We start from the raw sequence: 19658 nt of genomic DNA, 5'->3' as shown, positions 1-19658 counted from the left end.
GTCTCTCATACACTCACAAACTGGCAGAAATAACACAAAGTATATAATGCTATCTGGCCCTGATATGATGGTGTACTATAGCAAACTACCTCACTACCGTTTCTAATTCAATTCAATTTGTACAGCCCAAAATAAATGTTAAACAACATATTAAAGCTACTACAAGGACATTTAATTGTGTGTTGATTTGGCGGTCCCTGTGGACAAAATTGGAAGTGTTTCCAAACACCAGATTCCCTTTGGAAAACCTCAGATTGTTTGGCCCCATGCAGTAGCATCTGCTTTTATAGGTCATACAGAGGTATCACTATTAAATTGATGTTTCATAACCAGTTAAAAGTTCCTTGTAGTAACTTTAACAACAATTATAACTATAATAATAACAGATAGAATAGACAGATGCCTTATGTCTTTTTTCAAAATGTTTATTTATTTGTTGTATTCTTATTATCTGTATTATCATTTGTGTTCATAACTCATAGACATCTTGGTCCTTTTCTGTGTATTGTATAATATTCTTCGTATTTAGATTGGTTTGACAGTGATTATGGCCATTCCAATAAATGATATTTCAATTCGAGAGAGAGAGAGAGTAACTAACCTCATACTGGTCACCAGCACACAATCGAGCAAATCCAGCCAGACCTGAAAGACAAATAGAAACAGATGTAGCATCAAACACTATATTTTCTGTATTTTAGGGATTTCTTATGCATCAATTTATGGTGGAAATACATGTATTTATGTGAAAGAAAACAGAAATTCAGGCACCAGTTGAATACATACATAATAGAATATGATGAAATATAATGAAGTCAGGCTCTCAGTCATTCTGTATCGCTTTCTAACATTTATTCTCCTGTAGATCAACTTTCCTCATTTAATGTTATTGAGACGTGATTTACTCTTCAGTCCTTTGTTCTGTCTTTTGTCTGGGGAGGTAATCTCTCTAACTGTGCATGTGCAACATACTGGTACTGGTAGTAAAAAATGAAGTCAGTTGGTTAATTTATGATTATGATCACATTTGATCATGAATATTTCTGACAAGGGTGCAGTAGCACTGTTTTTTAATCAACATGTTTTATCAATATATAAAGAGGGACATTTTAGGATGTACATTAAAATGACATGTTTGCTTCATATGTGATTTTGTTGTTACACGTCTAAAGCCGTGTTCACACCAAAAGCGTTTCACGCGTTTGACGCGGCGCGATTACATACAAAGTCTATGTACAGACGCGTTTGGGGCGTTTGGCGCGTTTGGGGCGTCGCGTTTGGCGCGTCAAAACGCCGAAACGCCCCAAACGCTGAAGTTGAAATATTTGAACTTCTGCGAAAAAATCGCGTGACGCTCCAGCGCGATAGCCAATCAGCGTTGAGTTGCTCTCTCCGTCATCAGTGAAGTCCTGCCGTTGCTAAATCAGAAAATAAATGCTGTAGCCGCCATGTTCACCCAGAGCTCTACGATACCTCATATCAGTAGAGACCGGACCAAACTATGTGTAGACATGTTTGTGTGTAAACCATATGGTACAAACAATGAATAGACGCTGCCGTATTTACGTCTATATGACGTTATCGTAATGTTAGCATAGCCTAGCACCGATCGATCCGAGCTTCATTGATAAAACAAGTACAAATCGGCATCATTACGTAGTTATTTCGGAGTCCCTTTTTGTCGGTTTATTGCCGTTAAATCACAGCCAAGTCAGTTTATAGTGTGTTCATACAGCTGTAGTAAACAGCCGACGTGTGGCTCGCTAGACACAGTGAGCTCGATGAAATCCACGGAGCTCCTCCGGACTATGTTATGAACCAGACATGACGGCGTTTAGTTCCCCGTGATATCTGGGACTTCCACAACACGTACTGAGCAGAAATAGAGGCTATTTTTCTACGGTTGATGGCGGACAGTTGAACAGCTTTCAGGCCGATAAGCCACGCCCCCTTTTTGGCGCGTCCAGCGCGTTGGACGCGATGGACGCGAATGAACACAAATAGTCCCCGGCGATGCCGGCGTTGCGTTTGGCGCGTTTGGCGCGATTCGCGACGCGTGAAACGCTTTTGGTGTGAACGCACCTTAAGACGAGGAACAGACTAATTCAAGAAGAGAATGATAAAATAGATGAGAGGAAGGAGGAAGAGTGGAGACACACAAGTGAACTAGCCAGATGTTTCCTTCTTACCTTTCATCCTGATGTGGAACTCCCCCAGCTGGTTCTCCAACTCACTCTCCAACAAACACATGTTCTGTAGAGAACATGAGAGAGGGAGACTTTAATCCATTTCTACCAAACAGATATGAACTACAGAGCTGTGGTGTATAAAAGAGCCCTTTAGTTGTGATATGTTACATCCTATGTAATATCCTACTCTTTATTTAGTGCCCTTCTCCTTGCTCACACAATGGCCCTTTTCTCACACAGTACTTTTACCATGTTTCTCCCTTTCATCTTAGTCCGCTTCCTCCCTCTATCTCTCCTCTCCTCTGTCCTCTTCATCTTACCTCTGTGTACTCTTTGTATCCTTTATTGGCTTCTGCTAAACTCTCCCTGGCCTCCTTGCTGATTTGAGAGGCAGTGTAAGCCTTCACCATCTTGTTGGCTCCATCCCGGAGTCTCCTCTGCAGGCAGTAGGCGTCATAGAGCTCCTCGATCTGGGGAAGAGGTGAAGAGGGGACATGTTTCATCCTCCGACCCGAAGAAGAAAGCAGCCTCAAGGCAGGTGGAAAGGTCAACATGTACCACCATTTTCAATCATTACACCAAACACTATGCAATATATTTATATAAAATCATTCCACTCAGACACTTTAAAGGGATAGTTTGGGTGTTTTGAAGTTGTCTGCCAACACACAGATGGCGGTTGGAACGCCCCATGTTTGAAGAACAGCAATGCACTGCTGCGGACGGGAGCCACAGCAAATTGTATTTCAGCCACCTAAAAGAATGGCCCACTAAAAACGCTATACTTACAATATTTTCACCACTTTATCTTGACCTCAGACAGCTCTTTCCAACGAGGAACCGAAGCCATTATATGGCTCTCTTCAAAGCGACCCGACTCCATTGTCAAAAACAGCAATTGACGTATCAGGACACGGGGTTTGCTGGTCTACCGGTTAGTTAGTGTGTTATTGTGTGACTTTAGTGTTTAAAGGGTTTGCCGGAGTCATTGAGCACAGATGGATATAAGGGCTTCAGTTCTCCATCGGAAAGGGCTGAAAATATTCTTAATATAGCATACACTTCCAACTGGTGTTGATATTTTTGGTTGGTTAAAAGACTTTTGCTGCTGCTGGGGGTTTGCCTACCTCCATCTACTGTAGGTAATACACTGACTATACTCATACAACCCCACTTCAAAACATATAAACTATCCCTTTAAAGTTATCTTGCTTGCTCGAGACCAGCATGAAATACAATAGTTGAATATTTAGATAATAGTTAATATCAAGCAATAACATGAGGCCTTGTTGTTCCATTGTTGTCATACATATTATTTACATCATATACATTCCTACATACATTCCTATACGATACATTCCTACTTCTCCGCGAATCGCCCCCTTAACGTGTTGGAGGAGTTTGAGTGGCTCAGTGATCCTGGGAGCTATGCTGTCCGGGGCAGCAGCCCCTGGCAGGGTCTCCCAAGGCAAACAGGTCTCAGGGGAGAGCCCAGACTACGAGCGGTTCAAAATAACCCTGATGATAACAAGCCCACGGTCTTCAGCCACCTCGCCCAGACCAGGGAAACCGGGGAACCCTCCCGGAGCCAGACCCAGGAGGGGAGCTCGTCGGCGAGCGTCTGGTGGCCGGGCCTTCGCCCATGGGGCCCGGTCGGGCTCAGCCCGAAGAAACAACATGGAGAAGCCACCCTGTGGACCCACCACCCGCAGGGACAAGCATCAGGGTCGGGTCAGGCTGGAGGCCTGGGCGAGCCGATCGCCGGCAACATAGACTAGCTCTAGGGACGTGGAACGTCACCTCGCTAGCGGGGAAAGAGCCGGAGCTGGTGCAGGAGGTGGAGCGATACCAGCTAGATATAGTTGGACTCACCTCCACACACAGTACTGGCTCTGGAACCAAGCACCTGGAGAAGGGTTGGACTTTGTCCTTTTCTGGAGTTGCCCAAGGTGAGAGGCCCCGGGCGGGAGTGGGGATACTCATGAGCCCCCGGCTGAGCGCCGCTGTGTTGGAGTTCTCCCCGGAGAACGAGAGGGTCGCCTCCATGCACCTACGGGTTGTGGGGAGCAAGGCTCTGACTGTGGTTTGTGATAATGCACCAAACAGTAGTTCAGAGTATCCGGCCTTCTTGGAGTCGGTGGGAGGGGTCCTGGAAAGGGACCGCCTGCCGACTCCATAGTTCTCCTGGGGGACTTCAACGCTCACGTGGGCAATGACGGAGAAACCTGGTGGGGGGTGATTGGGAGGAACGGCTTGCCCGATCTGAACCCGAGTGGTGTCTCGTTATTGGACTTCTGTGCTAGCCATGGTTTGGCCATAACGAACACCATGTTCGAACATAAGGTGGCTCATAAGTGTACCTGGTACCAGAAAACCTTAGGCCGGAGATCAATGATCGACTTTGTAATCGTATCATCTGATCTGCGGCCGTATGTCTTGGACACTCGGGTGAAGAGAGGAGCAGAGCTGTCAACTGATCACCACCTGGTGGTGAGTTGGATCAGATGGTGGGGTAACCGGTTGGAAAGACCCGGCAAGCCCAAACGTATAGTGAGGGTGAACTGGGAATGTCTGGTGGAGGACCCTGTCCGGGAGGTCTTTAACTCCCACCTCCCGAAGAACTTCTCACACATCCCGAGGGAGGTTGGGGACATGGAATCCGAATGGACCATGTTCAAAGCCTCTATTGTGGACGCGGCCGCTAGGAGCTGTGGCCAGAAGGTCATCGGTGCCTGGCGTGGCGGCAACCCGAGAACCCGGTGGTGGACACCGGAGGTGAGGGAAGCCGTCAAGCTGAAGAAGGAGACCTTCAGGGCCTGGCTGGCCCAGGGGTCTCCTGAAGCAGCTGAGAGGTACCGGCAGGCCAGAAGGGCTGCAGCTGCAGTGGCCGCGGGCATGGGAGGAGTTTGGGGAGGCCATGGAGAAGGACTTTCGGTTGGCCTCAAGGAGGTTCTGGCAAACCATCCGACAGCTCAGGAAGGGAAAGCAGGGCCTACCCCAGGCTGTTCTCAGCGGGGGACGGGACGGACTGCTGACCCGGACGGGGGACATCGTCAGGCAGTGGAAAGAGCACTTTGAGGAACGCCTAAACCCGACCAACATGGAGGAGGCAGCACCTGAAGACCTGGGGGGGGGGGGGGGGCTCACCCATATCCCATGCGGAGGTCGCTAAGGTAGTCAAAAAGCTCCTTGGTGGCACCAGATGTACATAGTAACCCACAACAAAACCAATTGTCAGAGGGCATTAAAAGGTAACGTGAAGACAAAAGCACCGTCTAAATGTAAGCACACAGTCCAATAGAATGAAATCATGAACACATTTAAGTGACATTTACCAAAACGATTAGGACAGGTTTGATTCTCTAGAACTTTTCTGATGCTGAAAGGCATTGTTGTTTGAGGGGGATCCCAGTGGTCTTACCTTGCTGAGGTGAAACTCCAGTCGTCTTATGTACCTCTCAGTCACCTTCACTTGCTGTCAGAGGGAAGAAGAGTCACATGTATTCCCGTTGGTCAACACAAACAGAGTCCAGCTGAAGGCTCAGGTCAGCGTTGTAAATAAGGCTCATGCCTTCTACACTGAACACTGGTGGCTCCAGTCACTTGCAATGTAGTGAGTTTCATTTTTTTTTTTGATAGACCATCAGCACTTCCTACATATGTTTCAAATTAAAAGCCTAGCAGGAAATGATGCCCTTTAAACAGTTGAAAGGCTTTTTATTGTGCAACACATGTGCAGGACGTGTTAAGATTCATTGAGGTTAGCTTTACAGCCATAAAAAATCCCAGAGAAGTAAAAGTGATTTTAAATAATTTGTGTAGAGCAGCAGAGCAGTAACTGTGACATTTAGTTTCACTAAAATATGGCCATATACTTAAAGGTTCCCCATACAATATTCAGAGCAGAAAAACAACTATTGTCTATTAGTAGTGTAACGGATCCTTGTTGATCACCTCTGGCCAGATCATCCTTCACATAACTACACACCGCTACACTGTTGTTTGCTGACGGTTGATTTTTGCACTACTGTTTTTTACCTAGTTAACTCATTTAACACTATTCTATTTCATTGTATATACTGTGTATTTTTGTTATTTTATCTTCTTATATTCTTACATTTAATATGTCCTACTCTGTTATTTTAGTATATATATTCTGCATTAGTATATCCTTGCTGCTGTAACATACAAATTTCCCCCTGGGGATGAATAAAGTATATATCTATCTATCTATCTTGAGCCGTGATCCGTACAGATCCCCTCATGGTTCAGCACACAGTTTAACGTTAACCATCACAGTGTGAAATGAAGTCGTTATCCACCAATATTCAGTCAAATATGTGATCAGGACATCATTCATGTTTTCTGTTCACTGTTCTCTGATAATGATACAATGTAAACAACCAATCTGTGTTTAAACTGACACAAGGAGAGCTAGTAACATTAGCAGCACCGCTAACGGCTAACCAACAGAGGTTCACTTCAGTTACATTATGATGCGTTCAGGCTCTGCTCAGTAAAAATGAGGATTGGGCACATGGGTACATTATAAAGTTATCATGACGTGTTCACATGTAATCTTGTTGTTTGAAGGAGATGTTTTCACAGCAACATAAAAATGTATTAAAGATGAATTATGAGCTGTTTACACTACCTCTATGCATATTATAATACATCATTAAAACTACCAATGACAAGATTGTTTTTTATCAATAGAAATACAATCTTTTATTTCCTAATCATTTGAATTGTGTCGTTTTATGATGAAAGACCAGCTGCTCAAACAACAAGGGGATCTGTATCTGCCATTATTACATTTACATTACATTAGCAACTGATTAACTTTCATCCAAAGCGACTTACAATTCAGATTCTTTCACATTCACACCGTAGGCACAGCTACGGGAGCAATTTTTGGGGTGAAGTGTCTTGCTCAAGGACACATCGACATGCGACTAGCGGAGCCGGAGATCAAACCGCCGATCCTCTGATTGGAGGACGGCCCTGCTCTCCACTTAGCCACAGTCGTATGGATGGATCATCAATGATCATCAATCAGTATAGGCGGCAATTAGTATAAGCAGCAAAAACACATGATCAGGGATCTCTAAAAGTTACATTTGATCCCTTTTTTCTTTTGTGCTGATCCGATGTGTGATCCAATCTGAACCGTGAGTTTTATGATCCGTTGCACAACTACTGTCTCTGTAAAGATATAGTGGAGTAACGTCTACCTGATGAGAGAACGAAGTCTTTCTCCCTCTGTATGCATTGTTTTGTTTAAATACTACTGGTTAGCTCACTCTGCACTGGTCTCATACAGCGGTTACAGCTGATAACACCGTCCTGACCGACGGTGTCGTCGTGGAAGCGTAACGCCCACCCTCCAGTTCCCCCTCATTGAAACACTGTTAGCTCTGTCATCACTGTTGCCTCTGTTAGCACTGTAAGCCCTGTTAGCACCGTTAGCTACTAGCCGCCGGCTCAGCCGACCGTCGCAATGTTGAGAACCGTTGAATAGATATGCTTTGAATATCGTATAGAGCACTTTTTTTTAAAACAGGTGGAATTAGAAATAAAGGCCTGTCTCTGATATAAACCTGTCAACATTCTCTCTACAGTTGAGGTAAGTACGTAAGAATTGACAGTAGCTCACCTTGTCCAGTTCATACAGGAAACCCTGTAGAGGCAGAGAACATCAGGTCATCAGTATCTCGAAGATGTTTTATCACTACACTCTTTATGGTCAGTGATATTTTACTTTGTCAGAATATTTTTATTTTTCAACATTGACTTCAAGATGTCTAGTTTGCTCAATGCCACAGGCTGAAACAGCACACACTGCCAGCCAATCACTGGGCTGGTAGGAATTCTGATCATTTTTCAACTTGAAAAGCGACCTTTTTGAAACCTTTGCCTGCGTTCAGGGACACTGGCAAAAATCCACAAGTTAAGAAATAATAGTGCCTGTGTCCACATTAGACATAAGAATATTCTCATATGGTTGGGCTTGAACAGGTACAGTATAGAGAGAACATACCAGTCTGGAGTTCCTCTTTGACTCTTTCATCTGTCTGCTGAGGCTGTCCATGTCCATCTGATGAACCTGCAGGTAGGACCTGAGAGAACACACACACACACACACACACACACACACACACACACACACACACACACACAGTGTCAGAAGTATGAAGTGGATGAATGTATCTAACCAAGCAGATACCTCTGGTTCTTTGTGCACTAACTGACCATCTCTCCCTGCCAGCGGTCCCATTGGGCTGCTCTCCAGGATTTATCACTCTTAAAGGTCCCATATTGTAGAAAGTAAGATGTCTTTTTTTATTCTAATAAAACAGGTCGAGGTGCTATACAAAGACTGTGAAGGTATCAAAATGCTCATTCCACAGAGAAATGCACACAGCCCGTATTCAGACACTGTGCCTCTAAAGGAGCAGTCAGGACCGTAACGTTGTGATGTCACAACTATGCTATCAATCTTCTCATCGAAGTCTCTGCAAGACGGCAAATGAGACTATCTCCAAAAATGTTTCTTTAAGTGTAAACCAATGGTGTATTGGTTAAGGAGAGAAGGACAGTTTGGTTTGATAGGCTGAAAAAGTTGTGACTTCACTGGTTGTACTATTCCAGAATTTCAATTGCCCATTTGATGGGATCTTTAAGCCTCATGTTAGCAGTAACAAAACACTTTTTGTATTAGCTTTTCCAGTGTGGGCGTACTTGAGTTTATTTTATTTATGTATTTATTTGATTTTTCTATTGGAGACGATTATTTAAAGTTCATCTGTGAAAACCTATTTAATACATAGACATGGACATTTTTGCTATCATTCTATTATTTTCACTAAATCAAGTCCGGCAAATTTATTGTCAACCCATGAAAGTTCCTTTGTCCTGAACCTAAACAGTAGTATAATGTAGAAACACTTATATTACATTATATGTAATAATAATAATATTATATTGCAGAAATATCCGTCAGTGAGTAGGAGTCACTAGTGCTCCTAGTGACTGGGATATGATCCCATATGGATGTGTGTTTGAGTGTACTCACTGAAGGCCTTTCTTTAGGGCCTCATAGACCTGATCCAGTCGCTCCGGTTGAGGAACCTTAGGTGGTGGGTTGGACTTGGCGGACATGGTGAACATCCTGCTGGCTCTGCTGGGCTTCCTGCTGAGACCTGGAGCGCTGAACACCGAGAGGTTCCTGCCACAACAGCAGCATTGTCCTTTAAATATCCTCGATCAGCTGGATCAAACTCTGCTTTATCTGACAGCATTGTCATATCACATGAGTCACAGCTCACATCACATATCTGTCTGTCCATCTGTCTCCAATGCAGATTGTTCATGTTATAATGATATTTGTCTTGTCATCGCCAGATACCAAATTATTCTATTTTAAACAGCACCTATTTTTGTTATAAAAACATGTCATCTTATCTTGTTACATCGACAAATGTTCCTGTTATCACACACAACCAACCAATCAAATCTCGTTACACCAAAATGTCGGTGTAATATAATAAATTGGTATGCTGGTAGAACAAGAAGCTTCTGTTTAAATTAGCTATGCAGTAAACAAAGTTATGTCAACAGTGAAAAAATAAGTATTTTATCGCTACGCATTTAGTATTGTTGAAGTAATCCATAATGAAATGTAAGAACAGTATTTTGGGCCACGGTTATACTGGTGGGGCAAGTACCAGTTGTCCCAGTTGATTGATTTCATTAAAATGTTTCACTTATTTAAAGCTACTATGAGGAACGTTTGGCGGTCCCTGTGGACAAAAGAGGTAGTGTTTCTGAGCACCAGAGTCCCTTTGGAAATCCTCCAATTTTACTGCAACAGTCTGCGCCGCTCAGTCCAGGTTCTGGTTCTCATGTGCCTCCCTTCCCTCAAACGGGTCCAGACTGGACCTCCGAGCTGGTCTCTGCTGGAGGCCCCGCTGGAGTCTGAACTGAAGGAGGTTCTGGTGAACCTGCATGAGTTCATCTGGCTTCACCAGAATCCGACCCGGTGGCTCCGATGACGAGCGTTAAGAATAGCTCTATAGAAATAGACCATCTTCTCTCTGATGTTCTGGTTTATTGATGGAGGTCTGATAGAGGATCAGGACTAGACTGAGACTGGTTCAGAACCAGTTAAAAGTTAATCTTGTAACAAGATAAGTTGGATGTTGTTCGTTCCTTGTTTTCATGAGATATGTTGGTAAATTGTAATATAGAGAAAGTTGATTACTATAACAAGATAAAGAGAAATATTGTTATAACAAGAAACATTTATTTTTATTACTGAATAATCTGATTTGATTATACAGTAAGATGAAAAATATTGTGTTAAAGTGAAAAGGATTTTTGTTAACTGGTGGCAGCTGCTGTAGTTTATGGCCAGAAACACTTTGAGAAAGATCGTAATTCTTTTAAGGTTAAGTTATAATAATCCATATTGGGCTATTTCACACCTGTATGAACACACACACACGTTTACTTAGGTCACTTTTGGGGACATTACATTGACTTACATACATATTCTAGAAACTTCACTCAACGATGACCCAAAAGTCATGAATTTTATTCTCAATTGGACAAGCCACTCCCATTTAACTGGTCTTTAGCCTGAAGCATGTCCTTGAGGTACATATGAACACACAGAAACACACACACAGCCAGACTGTCTGTCTTTTGAGCTCCACCTGACAGGATGTCCTGTCGAGTGTGTACTTCCCCATAGCATGTGTGTGTGTGTGTGTTTACCTGTAGGCCTTGTCGTAGGTGTTGACTCCAGTGTAGCTCTGGCTCCTAGTGATGGATCTGGAGGTGAGGCGTCTGGCTGGGCGAACAGACAGCGACATGGTGGACAGGGTTCGGGATGGACTCCCTGTACAGAGAGGAGGAGAAGAACCATCAACAGACTGCTGACATCATAGACCGTGACCAACTGATCGGCCATGTTTTTCTCTCAACCACAGCGCACAATGATAGTTGTGTGGTGGTTTGTGTGATGCCATGCTGCTAGTATGCCGGGTCCTGTGAGTGGTTATCTGTCAGCATCGACAGATTAAAAACCTGTTAACTTTCAATAACTAACCAGGATGCGAGGCCCCTCAGACCGGGGGGGATTTAACTGTGAGTGACTTCACATGAAACACAACACGTCATACCGTTCTTTTTCTAGTGGGCATCTTCCGATCTGATCGGTGGTTCTGTGATTGGTGTGACGCCAGGTCTCGTTGATTCTGTCTGATGCCTGATTTGGAGTTAATACAGCTCTCTTAAATTTAAGACATGTGATAAATAGCTTTTACTCTTAGGTTTGTGGGAAGTAAAAGTGAAGGCTTTTTACTTTTACCTTTCACTTAAGTCCAAATTTGAACTTACAGCTCATCATAGTATATCAAACCAGAAAGGACTGTTGAAAACACAAACTGTGTAGCTCTCTCACTCGTTTGCTGCTGGAAGCACTGACGCGTATCACGTGTCATGTGAATAATCTGCTATGACCACTAAACACCACAGCCATTTCGGTGCACTGCCACCTATTCAGTGCTGTACAGTACTGTTTATAGTCGCTCCTTAACTTGTACTAGTGTATTATCAGTGAGTCACTGGGACCAGTATGTCCAGTGCTCTGATTAGAAGTGTCAGATTCAACAAACAGCAGTATGTTCTTGTAATCACCGTCTACTTAAAGGCAGGGTTGGTAATCTTCTTCAAAAACACTTTTTCGTTATATTTGTTGAAATTCTCATTACATCCTGACAGCAATCAAATGCTCTGACAAAAATAAATAAATAATCTGGTACCTGTGGCTGTAGCAGGACTGAAATAAGCCGGTCTAATCATTTCTTCTGGTGCCGAATGTAACGGTTGGACGGACTACCTGCCTGTCTACCTGAGTTTTCCACAAGCTGCTAGCTTAACAGCTGTGAGTGCTAACACCATGCTGGATGACTGCTAGCTACATTTATTAGAAAACAGGGTTTTTGTTTGGGTAATAAAAAAAGAAATTGCGTTCACTTACTAGTTCATCAAGATTACCAACCCTGCCTTTAAGCCAAAATAAGCACAAGGATAACTTGATCAGGTGCTGCAATCGATCAGCCACTGATTGTTAACGGTCAATACCCGTTCCAAATGGTTTGCTCGGTGGTCTCTATAGAGGCCGAACTGAAGAGCGGATCAAATGATTCCTCTAAGCGCCACTGGGGTTGTAAGTTGTGTCTCTAAAGCCCCTTTCACACAGCCTGTTAAAGGAGCCACTGTTCATCGTTATTCTACTTCGCTGTTCTGTATAAAAGGGTGGGGGAGGGGCGCTGCTGTTCAGCCGCTAAGCCGGCACGAGAGTTAGTCACGGAGCCGAATCGACTGTGTGGACTGGCAGCTGAGTGTAGCCGATGCAGAGTCTGGTTGTATAGAAGTCTATGAGAACATGACTCTACTTCTCTCTTGATTTATTAGCTCAGTAAACATTGTAAACATGAGTTTATGGTCTCAATCTCTAGTTTCAAGTCTTCTTCAATACAGCATGATGTTCATTTAGTAAATGATGGTCCATTTAGAGTCAAACAGACCATAAAGCAGGGGATGCTTTAGGGCCGTATACTGCGTCTCTACGTCACTCCTCCGCATTACAAATATGGTAACTTCCGCTCATCGGTTGCAAAAAACAACAATATGGCGCCAAAATCGCAGTACTCAAGGCTTCAAAACGGCAGTAAACCAATGAGAGACGTCACAATGACAACGCCGCCCACTTATACAGTCAATGCATTTACCCCTTAAGCTGTTCCACAAAGAGGGACCACGATGTAATATCTGCAACACAACAAGACCAACAGTGCAGTGAGTCTTCTCTGGTAACACGACCGGCTGATTAGGTCTGATGAGTTCCAGGGGTCACAATGTCCATGTAAACTTTCATCATCATATTATGAATCTAAAATCAAGAAATGTATCATTCTCAGTCAGGAGCTCCAGCATTTGGAGTATGCAGATGTGAAACATAAGCGGTACACAGTAAGTATCTGTTAACTCTAACTGGGTCTACAAGTACAGAACATAGGCTCTTAAATCCAGCCCGCAAATCTGTGATGGGTCTAGTGTCTCTGATGTTACAATCCATCATCCAGAAGCATTTTGCATCAATATTATGTCCCTTATAATGGCTACTATTCAAAACCACAGTGGCTGATATCTGGAAACATTGTGACAACCGTTTTTCATGTCTGTTGCCAGCAGCAGTGATTTGTTATTGTGGCTTGAGTCAGCGGTTAACTTGTGTCAGCTGAAGCAGTGTTTTCCTACTGTGGCCGATCCAGCGTCCTGCATCCTGTTGCTCCAAACTGCTGAAAAGCCTTTGCAAGAAGACCCCCCCCCCCCCCCCCCCCCCCCCCACGTCCTACAGTACAGGAAATGTCACAATCCTACAGGAAGTCAGACGTAACTGCCTCTCCTGACAGGAAATTGAACAAAGGGAGATAGTCCTGAGGGCTGCAGTCATCTGGATGAAGAGAAAAGGTCAGCTCGGCTAGAGTTCAACGAGGGATGTGAAGAGTACTTCCATATCGATTGTTGTACAACTTTCACGTCAAAGTTTTAAGTAGTGAAAAAAACATTGTTGAACATGTACTCTGAATAACAAGGAACAATTCAAACTGGCAGTAAAAGTATTAAAATACTCAAAATAACAGTAACAGGATTTAAACAGGAGTCAAAGTAATTACTTACTTCCACCCTTAAAATCCTAAAGAATGTGTGTGTGTGTGCTGTGGGACTCATTTGTTGACTTAACCTAGTTTAAGTCCTCACACAGAGGAGCTGGAGGGGAGTAGGGAGAGATAAAGGCAGACACAGAGAGGAAGAGTGGACAAACAGAGCAAGTGGAAAAGTCGGGTCAGCCCGGGACCGTCACATCAGGACACTTCCCTCTTTGAGTTCCTGCTAAATCATCATGTTGTGTTGTCACAGCAGTTCTCTCTCTGAGGGTCTACAGAATAAGTCTGCTTACAGTAAGGAGTCTCTCTGAAACATGTGGGTCTTATATCAATGAGTTGTACAGCTGTTGGTCTGTTATTGATGCCAGCACATGGTGGACAATAAAGGAGAGACATCCTACGACACTTTGATAATTATGGTGTCAGCTTCTCCGAGTGAAAAAAAGGAACTAAATTCTCAAACCACAGCAGGTCTGTGAGGCCGATCTACTTGCTAATCTGGCTCGTGGCGTGTTCAGTTTAGTTTGGTCTGTGGATTTGAGGCACTGCACTGTACTGGAAGCTGGGGTGGTCAAAGTATAAGGTGCCTGTTACAATATGATAGAATCCTATACAACAACATGGCAAACTGCTAGTACAAAAATAAAGAATGAAAGAATAAAGACGGTCAGATAGATGGATGAACAGATGTATTAAATCTGCAGGTAGCCCTCACTGGGGCTCCCCATGAATTTATGAATATTGACTCTTTCAGAGGAAGGTGAAAAGGTTTTTGATGCAAATTGAGTAATTTCGATGAGGAGGCAAAACTATAGACTTCAATACAGCACCCTTAAAGTGACACCGACACCAATAAAGTACCTCATTCAAGAGCCACCCTGTGAATGGAAGCTGTACATGTGTGTCGCTGGCTAGATAACCTCTGCCTCACTGCACAGCGCTCATACAGCGTCATCCCCAGGACCCACAGTGGCAAGACCACATTGTAACCCCCCCCCCGACCCCAGGTTAACACTGTTAGCTCTGTCAGCACTGTTGTGTTGTTAGCGTTGTTTGCACTGTTAGCACTGTTAGCTTCTAGCCGGCGGCTCAGACATGTCCATGTTGAGAGCTGTGTGCCAGCAGGCACCTCAAGCTGTATGGGTTGTAGCTGCTGCAGCATCACGCATCACAATAAATTGAAGAACGCGTGCAGTGATTGGCTGCAAGCAAAACCATACATATAGTCTATTTTTACTTTTATAGATCTGTGCACGAAAAAGGATTGATTGCAGGTATCCTTTGACTGGAGACGTTTCTTGGTACTGGTTTACTGCGGTTGGTACCTTAAAGGTATCAGGTGCCCAGCCCTAGACATCACTGCTGGATTCAGAGAAAGGTACTCTTTCCAGTCATCCCACATCCTTAGTGGATAAACCTCCATCAAATCAGCAATAAAATGAATGTGGTTTTGTACCAGTGTAACTATCTCGCTCTAATAGGGAGAGAAGGCCTGTTGCATGGTTCTCACTCTGGACAAACGTGTGCATTTTTCAAAATAAGTGTCATCTTCTGGATTTCTACTTGTCCCTGCCCGCACTTAACCATTACCCCAAAATTGAGCAATGTATTTGTTAGTAGCGTCACACCCCTGAACACTGATATGAAACACCAACCTTGACGGGGCTCCGCGTCAGAGACACAGTTCAGACAGAGCTGTGGTAGTCGGCACATTTCTCCTTCCGTCACACCCCACTGACCTGACTTTCACGAGCTAATCAGTCAGCTTCACATTTAGTTTAACGAGCCATCGGCTCCATTCAAACTTCAGATACCAGAAGTCACACAGTTAAAGCCATCAGACTGGGTTGCATTTTGTGTTCCCTACCTGATCCAAACAGCAGTCCAGTCCTGCCCAATGATAACAACTGATTGCAGTCACACTCCTGTGTTATTGTTGCTCTCATATGAACACTGGGACCGTGGCTCTGAGCCACACTCGGCCTTCCATAGAGTGTGTGACACCACGCCTATTGTTTGATGCTCTCTGGCCTCTCTCTCCCAGACTATTCTGGAAACAACCGCACACCACTTAGTCTTCATTCCACTGTTTTCAGGATTGGGATGTTAGAGATCTTAACAAATACGACCCATGTTGTTATGGAAATTGCTGTGCATGCTCACTGTCACTTTGACACTGGGGCTGGATGACAGAAACGATAAAAACACTAATCGAGACAGAAACATTTCCTCCATTTAAGAATCAGAACATGTGATATACTGTCGACAGACTATATTGCTTGATAATTAACGAATAGTCAAACACATCAGGGGAAGGAAGGTATAGCTAACCAATCATATGTCAGAGCTTTATGAACGACATCCAAAAAATATTACACTGTATCAAACATCACCTCACTACAAGCCCAGAGACCAGAGTCGACATCTGAGGCACAAACCGCAACATCACCATCGAGGAAAAAGTGCTGCAACCATTTATCAATGCAGAAACACGCTATACAAACATTTTAAAATAGATTTTCTGTTGGCAGCTCTAGCAGTTGATGGGTAAAAATAATCACATAAAATTCTATTGTACTCTAAACTCAAAACAGCTTTCTTCTGGGCAAAAAAGATCTAATCATGGAAATGGCAGATTGACATGTAATCAGCGTTATTATCTATCTTATGACGAAAAATGAAACTGAAAATGAAATGAATGAATGTTGTATGTGTATGCAGCTACGTACTTCTGAGACATTATACCTTGCCCAGACTAAAACAAAGGCATTAACCAGTATGAGTAATGCACAGTACATGTTGTGACCATTGTTCTAGTCCCTGCTGCAGCCTCAGGCTCTCAGAATAGCTAAGCAGTCAGTCTGCTGTTCTTATGCCCACTTCAAGTGCTCTCTTCACGTGGGTGTGTCTGCACCCCTGGGAAAATTGGGCGTTATATATCTAGGAATGTCAAATCCAGAGAGGCTGGCAGAACACGCATGCACACACACACACACACACACACACACACACACACACACACACACACACACACACACACACACACACACACACAGTAGGAAACAGGAAAAGCACAGTTGACCTGGCTGTAAGGGTTGGATATGAAGGTATTAATACCTCACTGACCACTGTGTTCTGTTTATGAGCTCAGGATCAATTTCTACCGACGGAATGCGTTCGTCTGTATGTTTTGAAATTCTGATTGTGACGTCATTATTAATTAACCCAGAATATGATTATGGTTTCTCTCGAACACTGGAATTAATTTATTAGGCTCCATGTTTACTCATGTAACTCATCAGACACTCAGGAATGATCACGTGACTGAATGAAATGATGATAAATGATGTAAAAAGATCTCTCTCACTTTAATTGTTTCCATAATTAAAGTTATTGAGGGAAATATCAGATCATGAAAACACAAATCTTTCTAATAAATGAAGAAAGTTGTTTGTGCTCCTTTTGTTGTTCAGACTACAATGAACATCTATTTAAACCAGATCAGAAAACTAATCAAATATAAAAGAGTTTAATCTGATCCGTCTTCACTCTGGTGTTAAACTCAGTCAGTCAGTCCGATCAGCTGCAGCGTCCAATCACATCACTGATGAACAATGAGGGGGCGTGTCGGCCGTAAACACACTTCCTGTTCTCGTGCGTCCTCGCCCATGGCTCCTCGGAGATCCCTCCTCCATCCTCGATCGAAATAAGAGCTTTGGGACAGCCGTCAAAATGACAAATAAGAGATTTGGGATGTACCCAGAGTCCACTCGAGGGATTCTCAACTGATGATACAGATCAATAGGGGGCAGCCCATCACTCCATATGGTTTTCCACTGCATGAAACTGTGTGTTTGGTGTGGAACACAAGGATTTACTATGTGCTTGATTCTGTGCAGATATAGTTTGTGTGGAAATGCCTTAAGTCTAGAGATGGTCAAGGTATAAAATGAGTTCAGGTAAGGAGAGGGCCATTCATCTCTACCTGTAACTACTGAGGGATGTGAGCAGACTAAAGGTGGTCCTCTGACTACGCTGCATATTAAGCAAGCTGAATATTCCTCCCCTCACAACATCCCCATTTCAACCCCTCCACATTGAGTACAGTTTAGTTTAAGTCCAGGCCCCTCCCTCCCTCACATCACTGTCCTGAGGAAAAGGAAACCCAGGAGGGAGTAACATCCTGCGAGGAGGGCAGGGTCACTTCATGGCTGTAGTGAGTCACAGGACGACACACACGCTCGCTCACTTCCAGGAAAAGGAGACTTGTGTTTGAAAACTTGCTCATAAATAAGTAAAGGGCCAGAGCTTTCCAGACCGCTGTGGCCCGCTGATGGGATCTCTGACCCAGATGTTGGCGATCTAGTCACACTGGGGTGAACAGGTGCCAGGCTCGGCCTGGCATGATAACTGATTTTGTTGGACGGTATATTGTCCCAGAAATAATTGTGATACGCAGTATTAATGTCATTTAAAGACCATTTTATGCCACTGATGATATGATATGATAGATTTATTAATATATTCCCCACCTGCCAGGAAACCAATACTGTTTCTATTGGTTTTAGTACAGTACAAAATAAAAATGAACAAAAATAAGTCATTATGATCGAATGATAACTCAAGAAAGTCTTTATCATTTCTAGTTGTTCCTCACATGAGTTGATATTGAATATTTACAGAGTGCATAAGAGGCAATATGGTTGAAATGCTTTTTAATTATGAGGTGATGGCTTTTATATAATAAGAGTTATAGAATGCAGGCGTCACTAGTCTGAACAGAATCTGTATGCAGAGATTGTATTGAATACAATGAATTCTTAAACAATACACATTCAAATTACAAATGCTTAGTTTCATAGCATTGGACTTAATTCAAACGGTCATTAAGCTGCATAATCAGACAGAAGCACATAAACTCTGACACTTGAACATGTCTGCATGGATGCAGATAGATCAAGAGAAAGTTTGCCAGTTAAGTTGAATACATCTCTAGCCCTCTGAAGAGGGTGTGAGGTGTAGCAGTGACTTCCTGTTTACATTGACAGACAGATGTTTCCTCTAAAAGCATTTACACATTACTGAGGTCTTCTTTAATGCTGCAACATATATATATATATATGTATATATACATATATATATGTATATATACATATATTTGATACAGAATGCAGTGGCATGGTCCTACCGTATCTGTTTATCAGCAGCAGAAACACCACTGACCAGTTTAATCAAGTCATGAACAGTGAGACTGATGGCATGTTGCTGTGTTCAGAGAGGGCTTCCCATTAAACCACATGACGATACCAAACAACGCTGCTCTAAACAAGTTACAGGTCATGTTGTTTTGGTACTCTCCAGCCATCCGCTCTGATAAGTTACCTGTTAACCAGCAACTGTAAGTTCCTCCTGACTAACAGAGAGTTAATGATTAGAGATGCGCTGCACCGCGGTGGGTCATACCTCCATATCCACTGTACATGGTAGCTGTGCTGGTTGATGGCAAGTCTTCCTAGCGAGGGGTCCTCCCAATTCCAGAAAACAAGCGCTCAGTCCTCTTTCCAAGTGGACTCTCCGATCTCTCGCTTTCTGTTTTACCCACTCACAGTGTTTCTGTCTATCCCGGTCGAGTTCTCTTTTTCTCTTCCCCCATAGCAACTGTCACCGTTGTTAATCCTTGGTCCACTCACCTACTGATCCTCTCTCTGCCTCACACACACTGATAAGAAGA

At 43.4% G+C, this 19658-nt stretch overlaps 1 protein-coding gene across 1 annotated transcript in view; it reads right to left on the bottom strand.

The window, feature by feature from the left end:
* The window catches only part of ripor1 (RHO family interacting cell polarization regulator 1), a gene marked incomplete at both ends in the record, with an annotated part of 43269 nt that extends 23860 nt beyond the window's left edge, over nucleotides 1–19409 (bottom strand). Inside the window, 9 exons of the mRNA XM_079162485.1 lie at nucleotides 602–645; nucleotides 2190–2253; nucleotides 2510–2659; nucleotides 5611–5664; nucleotides 7846–7869; nucleotides 8230–8308; nucleotides 9265–9450; nucleotides 10968–11091; nucleotides 19391–19409. Coding sequence (XP_079018611.1) covers nucleotides 602–645; nucleotides 2190–2253; nucleotides 2510–2659; nucleotides 5611–5664; nucleotides 7846–7869; nucleotides 8230–8308; nucleotides 9265–9450; nucleotides 10968–11091; nucleotides 19391–19409 — 744 coding nt within the window. The remainder of the gene's footprint in view (nucleotides 1–601; nucleotides 646–2189; nucleotides 2254–2509; nucleotides 2660–5610; nucleotides 5665–7845; nucleotides 7870–8229; nucleotides 8309–9264; nucleotides 9451–10967; nucleotides 11092–19390) is intronic.
* Between the last annotated feature and the right edge of the window lie 249 nt (nucleotides 19410–19658).

The sequence above is a fragment of the Pholis gunnellus genome (genome assembly GCF_910591455.1).
Source record: "Pholis gunnellus genome assembly, chromosome: 7".
Taxonomy (NCBI): domain Eukaryota; kingdom Metazoa; phylum Chordata; class Actinopteri; order Perciformes; family Pholidae; genus Pholis; species Pholis gunnellus.
This window is presented reverse-complemented; position numbering and strand designations above follow the sequence as displayed.